Source organism: Camellia sinensis, chromosome 9 (assembly GCF_055761805.1).
Source record: "Camellia sinensis isolate YWXY chromosome 9, ASM5576180v1, whole genome shotgun sequence".
Taxonomy (NCBI): domain Eukaryota; kingdom Viridiplantae; phylum Streptophyta; class Magnoliopsida; order Ericales; family Theaceae; genus Camellia; species Camellia sinensis.
Genome location: NC_138969.1, coordinates 8,694,814 through 8,704,129, shown reverse-complemented (window position 1 = coordinate 8,704,129; position 9,316 = coordinate 8,694,814). Strand labels below are relative to the sequence as shown.

The 9,316-nt window shown below is 34.2% G+C and overlaps 1 protein-coding gene and 1 long non-coding RNA gene across 3 annotated transcripts; one reads left to right on the top strand and one right to left on the bottom strand.

Annotated features, from left to right (window-relative positions):
• Window positions 1-375: 375 nt before the first annotated feature.
• Window positions 376-8,947, top strand: LOC114285003 (uncharacterized). 2 transcript variants are annotated; one of them, XR_014341016.1, is made up of 4 exons: window positions 376-496; window positions 6,933-7,082; window positions 7,172-7,553; window positions 8,582-8,947. It is a non-coding gene; the product is annotated as an uncharacterized LOC114285003 (long non-coding RNA). The 2 variants fall into 2 exon arrangements; XR_014341015.1 differs by having other exon boundaries at window positions 6,933-7,553.
• On the bottom strand, window positions 3,618-5,245 carry LOC114284998 (uncharacterized). Its single transcript, XM_028227972.2, has 2 exons — window positions 3,940-5,245; window positions 3,618-3,832 (listed from the first exon to the last, which is right to left on the bottom strand). The coding sequence occupies exons 1-2, from the start codon at window positions 4,736-4,738 to the stop codon at window positions 3,804-3,806; spliced, it is 828 nt and encodes a 275-aa protein (XP_028083773.2). The 5' UTR covers window positions 4,739-5,245; the 3' UTR covers window positions 3,618-3,803.
• Window positions 8,948-9,316: the final 369 nt, after the last annotated feature.

The window sequence follows — 9,316 nt, the reverse complement described above, 5'->3', positions numbered from 1 at the left end:
AAAAGTACTTATTTATTATGAAATTAGAAACCTTAGGAGACATAATGTAATTTTCAAAATCACAGAGATAATTTGTAATTTAAGTAAACCTTATGGAGTGTGTTTGTAATTTATCATTTTTTTTTTCTACGGTTGCTAATACTAATTCTAAGAACTTATTTTTTTTATATCTAAAAAAAAGAAACAATAAAAATCATATTTTAAATATTTTAAAAATCATTCTTTATTAAAAAAATTATATAAAAATCATGAGTATTTATTTATTTTTACCAATTTAAATTTAAAAAATCAAAATAAATTCTGAAAATTCAAAAAAAAATAAAAAAATAAAAAAAAAACAGAGAAAATGTCATGCCTTTCCTTCTTGTCTCACATTGATTGTATCACCTTAAATGGGAGGGAGGGACAGAGAGAGAGAAGATGCCAGTGGCACGACCCGAATCATCTGGTGCAAGGGTCATCGCTCACCTCGACATGGACTGTTTCTACGTTCAAGGTTTCCTCTCTCTCTCTCTCTCTCTCTCTCTCTCTCTCTCTCTCTGTTTTAATTAATTGTCAGGGTTTTTAGGGCACTTAGAATGCAGTGTTCTGTTTCAACGAATTCAATGGCAAAACCCAACATTTTCCCTTTGATTTTCTACATTTATTGGGTTACAAACATACTGCTTCAATTTTTTTTTTTTTTATTGAAATTATTAAGTACCTGATCACTGTTATTCATAATCAAACTATTTTTCATATTATAACCCAATTAAGCAATTTTACAAGCATGTAACATGCAAAACCATAAGAACCCAATTCTGCAATTTTATAAAGATGTTATACATGACCATTTTCTTTAATTCTTGACACCATTATGCTCTATTGGTTCACTGGAAAGTGAGATGGAAATTGGAATATAATAGAATGATCATTCCGTTACATTGGTAAATGATGATTCTGCCAACATAAATTTCAGAACATAAACCTTACACTTTGGATCATTTACCATGTGTATTATCAAGAAATCAAGACAAAATGACATACCTGAATCCATTGATGAACGGTTAAACGGAAGCGTGATTATCAATGAACTCTTTGTTATTGATTATGTTATTGCCTTCTAATCCTTTCCCCTTTGGTGCCTTATGTTTCTCCTTGAGAGGATTTAGAAAGAAAAATGGCAGCGTTCTTATTTTTCCACTTGGGAAGGAATAGGGACCATAACCTTTTAAAGGTTGTAATTGGTTTTCAAAACTGAAAGGTTGTGGAAGTTCAAAAGGAATGAAAACTAACTTTAACCATTATTGGTTTTAATTTCTATTTATTGGTTTTCAAAACTAAAAAGTTGTGGAAGTTCAAAAGGAATGAAAACCAACTTTAACCAATATGTTTTAATTTCTATTTCTGCTCCTCATAGAAATAGAAATTATACAACTAGTATCTACACATTAGGTCCATAACACATATACCCTTAAGCCTATTAACTAAATTGAATCACTTAAATTGTAGGCTTCTTATAAATGATAACACCACATTTAATTATGTGGTCCCATTGAGACATTATCTAACAATCTCCCACTGGACCACATATGTATCCTGAAAAATGTGCTTAACTTTAGTGAGCTCAGAAATTTGTTATCATAACTTGAGGGTATCCAAACAATCTTGTCCATTAACTATATTAATATAGGATCAAAGCGGTCTTCGTTACATCAATCGTAACTCGACCCACCAATGGTCACGTATACTAATACAGCTAAATGACATAGATCGATCATGGATGCGTAGCATGGAAATTACATGTGATGTGATCCATACATGCCTATTTCCAACTGGTCCTACTTAACTTTATTGAGATCAATACTTCACAATACGTAACAGAGCGTAATAAACTGAATATTTCATTTCTGCAGAAATTAATCTAATTACATAGATAAAACTCAAGGCTGACATAAAGCAGTAATATAAATACAAACTCCCACTAAACCAGAATGTTCTCAAATAGAACAACACCTATCTGAGCAGTGTGCTCATGAAAGACCTTGGGTGGTAGTCCCTTCGTAAGTAGATCCGCTATCATGGAGTTTGTCCCAATGTGCTCTATGGAAATCTGTCCACTCTGCACTCTTTCTTTTAATGAGACAAGTTCCCAAACTTTATTGTCTTACATAGACTTATATTCTTCATTCATGGCTTCTATCCACTTATGAGAGTTGTAACTTTCCATGGCTTGACGAAAGTTGATTGGATCATCTTTCGACATTCCATTTTCTACCTCATGTTCCTGGAGATATACAATATAATCATCTGAAAATGCAAATCTCCTTTCTCTGGTGGATCGCCTTAATGGCACAGATTCTTGAGGTTGAGGTTGTAGAGTTTGTTCCTCAGGAACAATTACCTCATCTTGAATGGGGGTTTGAACTATATTATCTTGAACAACATTGTCTGGTTGAGGATCCGAAATTACTTCTCGAGCAATGACAGGTATAGGAACCTGTGATTGGTCAAAAGTAGTAGTAGGAAGTGGGATTACTCCTATTTCCTCCTCAAAGACAATGTCTCTAACTGGATTTCTCTCCCCAAACTCAACATCCTCAAAAAAAGTTGCAATTCCCGTCTCAAATATTGACCTATTTGTGGGATCATAAAACTTGTAACCCCGTGATCGTTCGGCATAGCCAATAAAGTAGCTGCTAATGGTTTTAGAGTCCGATTTTCGTTCATGAGGTTTATAAGGCCTCGCCTCAGCAGGACACCCCCACACATGCAAATGTTTTAGACTAGGCTTTCGCCCAACCCAAAGCTCATAAGGTGTTTTTACAACTGCTTTAGTTGGCACCCGATTTAAGATATAAGTTGTTGTCTTTAGAGCCTCACCCCAGAGGGACTCTGGTAAAGTAGAATGACTGATCATACTTCTTACCATATCCTTAAGAGTCCGGTTTCGTCTCTCAGATACACCATTCATGCTAGGTGATCCTGGCATGGTGTATTGTAGGACGATTCCATATTCCTCCAGGTATTTTGCAAACGGTCCTAGACGTTGTTCACCTGATCCATCATATTTGCCATAGTATTCACCACCACAGTCAGACCTGACACTTTTAATCCATTTGTTGAGTTGTAACTCAACTTCGGCCTTAAATTTTTTGAATACGTCCAAAGACTGTGATTTCTCATGCATAAGAAATAGATACCCATATCTGGAATAGTCGTCTATGAATGTGATAAAATATTGTTGACCATTCCAAGACGCCATAGGGAATGGGCCACAAATGTCCGTATGAATTAATTCTAAGACATCTGTAGTCCTATGGGCACCATATTTCTTTATTTTGGTCTGTTTTCCCTTGATACACTCAACACAGACATCAAAATCTGAAAAATCAAGAGAGTCCAAAATTTCATCAGACACAAGGCGCTCAACTCTAGATTTAGAGATGTGACCTAGGCGTTTGTGCCATAATGAGGCTGAATTTTCCTTAGTTAATTTACGCTTTGTACCTCGTGATTCCACGTGCAAGGTTGCAGTATAAGATGCAATAGTTTCGAGCAAATATAGATTATCAAACACATTAAGTAAACCAGTACCAACAACATTGGAATTAATAGACATACTAAACTTCATATTTCCAAAAGAACAATAATATCCCAATTTGTCCAATACAGAAACAGAAATTAAATTCCGTCTAAAGGATGGTACAACAAAAGTTTCTAATAAATCCAAATAATAACCGGTTTTCAGTAATAATCTAAAGTGCGCTATTGCCTGCACTTCTATTGACTTGCCATCACCCACAAAGATGTATCTTTCAGCATCAGTTGGATTTCGGTAGTTCAGGCAACCCTGCATAGAAACACATATGTGAGTAGTAGCACCAGAATCTACCCACCAAGTGTTTCTTGGTACTGAAGCTAAATTTATTTCAGAACAGACCAAAACATGAAATGTACCTTTCTTTACACGCCAGGCGACGTATTTGGCACAATCCTTCTTTCTGTGTCCGGGCTTGCCACAAAAGAAACAACCATCCTGCACTTTCTGTTTCTTTGGTTCCAGACCCTGAGGAATAGCAACTTCCTTTCCCTTATGCTTTCTTTTGCCCGTATGCTTGGAGGTGCTTGCCAGATGAGCACTTTCAGTCCTTTCTTGCTTCAATCTCTCTTCCTCTTGCACACAAAATGAAATGAGCTCATTGAGAGTCCATTTCTCCTTCTGGCAGTTATAACTGACCTTAAATTGGTTAAATTGTGCAGGAAGAGAGATGAGAACTAAATGCACGAGCAAATCATCAGATAGGTCGAGCTTTAGTGCCTTAAGTTTTGAAGCAAGATGAGACATTTCCATGATGTACTCGCGAACATTACCCTTGCCTTTATACTTTATTGAAATCAAGCTTGCTAAAAGCGTGCTTGTTTCAGCCTTATCGTTTTTAGCAAAACGCTTTTGAATTTCTGAAAGAAATTCACCGGCAACGGTAACAACCTCTGTTATTGCACCCCGAAAAACTTCTGGAATCCCACGCTTCATGATCATAAGACTTAGCCTGTTAGAACGATCCCACTTTTCAAAGTACACAGTTTCCTCAGGAGTACTTTGTGCAGTGAGAGCATTCGGTTTTGGCATCCTTAATGCCAAGTCTATGTCCATGCAGCCGAGAACAATCAATATGTTCTCTTTCCAGTCCTTAAAGTTTGTTCCATTTAACATTGGAACATTGTTCATGTTGCCAGAGATTGAAGTAGTCGACATTAAAGCTGAATAGAAAAGAAAATAAAAGGAATAAACAATTATGCTCACATTAAGTTACCAAACAGATAATCTCTAAATAAATTAATTTAATGACAACATCTCAAGATACCTAGCACAACATTAATACCAAGCCTTTGGGTAGTGATATTAGCTGTAAGTGGTATTCTTGTTGTAATGATCAAACATTGACAATAAGTTATGTCAAATAACAAATCTATCTTTTGATGGATTTATTATTCACATTAGGTTTTCTTGACAATTGGCACATGTTTATCACCACAAAATGTGTGTGTAATTCTGCCAAGTCTTAATCATGTCTTTGGACCGATAAATACCCGCATGAGATACACAGACATGAACTTCAAAACATTCCATATAAAACAATCTAGACAAGAGAGATCACTTTTGTGACATCTTGTTTGAATTGACTTATATTGAGAGTGTTAGAAAATTAAATTTCTATAGACGTTGTATGAAATTACATTAAATTTAAAGATTTCTAAATTTGTGACCCCGTATATGTTATATGATCTGCAGCAATTCCAATTATATATATACATATATAAATAGAATTGACGGGTCCAAAAAACAAATAGTGTTTTTTTTTTTTTTTCCTCTCAAGTGGATGAACATCATGTATTTATATATAAAATTAAACCGATCAAATCGCAAGATATATCTATATATATATAAATACATGATGTTCATCCATTTGAGAGAAAAAAAAAAAAAAAAAAAAAACAGCCCACCGAATCATTTTACAATTCCAGAAAACAGATTGCCATTTTCACAGAACAAAACAGGAAAAAACAGAATTTACATCCATAAGAAAATTCAGAATCTGATTCCAGGAAACTAAATAGAATGAATAAAGCATATCAATTCTGATAAGACACATGATATGCATGCTCTGATACCAATTGTCAACATAAATTTCAGAACATAAACCTTACACTTTGGATCATTTACCATGTGTATTATCAAGAAATCAAGACAAAATGACATACCTGAATCCATTGATGAACGGTTAAACGGAAGCGTGATTATCAATGAACTCTTTGTTATTGATTATGTTATTGCCTTCTAATCTTTTCCCCTTTGGTGCCTTATGTTTCTCCTTGAGAGGATTTAGAAAGAAAAATGGCAGTGTTCTTATTTTTCCACTTGGGAATGAATAGGGACCATAACCTTTTAAAGGTTGTAATTGGTTTTCAAAACTGAAAGGTTGTGGAAGTTCAAAAGGAATGAAAACCAACTTTAACCATTATTGGTTTTAATTTCTATTTATTGATTTTCAAAACTGAAAGGTTGTGGAAGTTCAAAAGGAATGAAAACCAACTTTAACCAATATGTTTTAATTTCTATTTCTGCCCCTCATAGAAATAGAAATTATACAACTAGTATCTACACATTAGGTCCATAACACATATACCCTTAAGCCTATTAACTAAATTGAATCACTTAAATTGTAGGCTTCTTATAAATGATAACACCACATTTAATTATGTGATCCCATTGAGATATTATCTAACAGATTCTATTTGTAGTGTAATTTTTTATTTTTTTTTGGTCAACCAAACATGCATGGAAATGGATATTTTGATGGAATGATCATTCCATTCCAGTGAACCGAACGTTACCTTGAAGTCTTGTGGAACTAAAACATGTATGCTTCGGAGCAGGGTGTGCACTTCATGATGCTATTTTTGTTCATTTCTTCAAATTATTATTTAACTGATCGCTATTATTCATTATCAAACTCTTGCATTATAATCCAATTAAGCAATTTCACAAGCATGTAACATTTGAAACCATAAAACCCAATTTTGCATCATGATTTTAATTGTAAATAATACACGTGGGTTAAAAATGCATATCAAACAGAAATTGACTTCGGTTTCGTTACATCATATATGGAATATAGTTTAGTTTAGATGAAGAGACAATCTTTTTATCATTAATTGAAATCAAATATGATTTTGCAAACCCTTGCCAATTATCATATGTTTTCCCTATTTTTGTTTGCATGTCACACTATAGTTGAGTGCATGAACACCATTCTGGCAGAGCTCCCATTTCATTGTTTTCAGTTTTCTTTAAATAATGATGGCTAAAGGCTCACCAAAAGAGAGAATAACATAATTTTCGTTGTGGACTTTCTTATGTTGTGATATGGGATCCTTGATTTGGTCAGGCTAATTGGTATTTGTTTTGCCTATGTAGTGGAGCAACTTAAATAGCCCCATTTAAGGGGTCAGCCCACTACTGTGGTACAGTACAACTCCTGAAAAGGTGCGGGTTTGATTGCTGTTAGCTATGAGGCCCGTAAATATGGGGTGAAGCGGTAAGTATTCGTTTCTTATTTTTTCTGAGTACTTCATGTATGACTGGATCTTCTTTAATTGGTGAAATCTATTATGTGGGTTTTTTAAGTTCAATGCGAGGTGATGAAGCGAAGCAAGTTTGCCACAAATCCAACTTGTCCAAGTCCCAGTTGCTTGTGGTAAAGCTGACTTGAGCATATACCAAAATGCGGGTTCAGAGGTTTAAAGAATTCATAGGCGATCTTCACAGTTCTAAGATTGCTATATGTAGAAATTCACTTTGAAAAGGAACTCATGGTTGAGTAAGCTTAAACTTGCAGGTGGTTTCTATTCTTGCAAGGAAGGGTAGATGTGAGCGTGCTTCAATTGATGAAGTGTATCTTGATCTCACTGATGTTGCTGAAGAAGCAATGTTAGCAGAAACTCCTCTAGAGAGCTTGGAAAAAATTGATGAACAAGCTCCAAAATCTCATATCTTGAGTCTTAATGAGGTAATTAATGGGGCTTCCTTGACAAACAACACTGCTCAGAACATGAATGTTCAGAGTTTGAGAAGATTTTGAAGCTGTTGATGTTAAAGTTATTAATCATTATATCATGTTTAAGTAATGTATTTCAGGGCAAGTCAACAGAAATGCAAGATAGGATGTTTGATAAAGAAATTCTTCTAAATTGTCTGCAATTTGCTCCCTTTGGCCCACCAAATCGCAAAGATATTAATATCATTTGAATTTTCTACTATTTTTGAGGTTTTTGTATGTTTTTATGCATAAAACTCAATAGTTCGGAAATAACTTAGAAAACACAAAAGTGAAATTTAAATAATTTGACAAATTTTGGTTTTTCACTTCTGCATTTTTTTTTATTTTTTATAGTCAAGGAGCACACATACACCAAAATTTTTTTTGGTAGGCTTTCTCTGGGACATTTAAGTTGGAGTATGGCGTGGGATTGTCAATTGATGTCGAATGAGTATTATATTTGCGGGTTGGAAGTTCAAGAAGGTTCAATCTTTTATGTTTTAAGCATATGATAGGCTTTATCTGGCAGTTGAAGTTCTTTTGGCGTTCTAGGTTGGTGATTTTCATGCTATTTAGTACGTTACAAATCTGAGAATTTTATTTTATATTTTTTTTGTAATATTAATTAGATAATAAAAGAAACATTGCATTGGTTTATAAAGTATATGCAATGTTATTGGATTTCAGTTTTGGCTGTTGCTACACATACGTTAGAATTGTTCTTTGTTGAGGAATGTATACCAAATTGAACGTTTCATCTGAAAAATTGAGATAACAAATAATCAATATTTTCAGATAATTAATTTATAGCATGTAATCACATTGGATTAGATTCTATTGTATCAGAATATTTTCAGATAATTAATGTAAATCTCTTTACCAAGAAACTAATTGGTGAGGGAATAATTGAAAAAGTTCTTTTCTTGAATGACTTAATTCCATGCCTATTCATTTTGCATTTCCAACAGCTGCTATTCTAATATTGGCGTTGGATATAGGATGTAAGTGATCACAAAGACAATGTGAGGGAGTGGCTCCATAGGAGTGATGCCGATCACCTTGATAAGTTGTTAGCTTGTGGGGCCCTTATTGTTGCAGAACTTAGGATGCAAGTTTTGAAGGAAACTGAGTTCACATGTTCTGCTGGAATCGCTCATAACAAGGTGGGATCCAATGTGCCATTTCGTTGTTTGTCTTTTATATTGCATCATCTTATGAAAGGGCAACTATCTTCATTTGCAGATGCTGACCAAACTTGTAAGTGGTATGAATAAACCTTCACAACAAACTGTTGTGCCCTTCACATCTGTTAAAGGATTGCTTGAACATTTACCTATAAAGAAAATGTAAGATTTTGCTTCAGATAGTCATATTACTTGTTATTTCAATTCTTAAACTTCAATTTTCTGTTGAAATGCTACGTATTGTTGTCATATTACTTATTTCTTTGGGTAAATTACCCTGACCTCCCCTGCAGTTTCAAAAATTACACAGACCTCCCTTACTTTTGAAACTAATATATAGATACCCCCTTCTGTTACCCACCCTTCAAAATTCAAACAGATTTGGCTGATTTCATCCAAGATTATTGTTCAAATTCCAATACTGCTCTTACCTCCCCCATACATATATATATATGCCCATATATATATAGAAACATACATATCTTATATAATATATATATATATATCACTATACTCTCTCTCTCTCTCTCTCTCTGTGCTTTGCCTCTC

Coding starts and splice junctions, on each gene's coding strand:
- LOC114284998 (XM_028227972.2), bottom strand. CDS start 4,738: ATGTCGACTACTTCAATCTCTGGCAACATGAACAATGTTCCAATGTTA. Junction 3,833..3,939: donor CGCCTGGCGTGTAAAGAAAG/GTACATTTCATG, acceptor GTTTCTATGCAG/GGTTGCCTGAACTACCGAAA.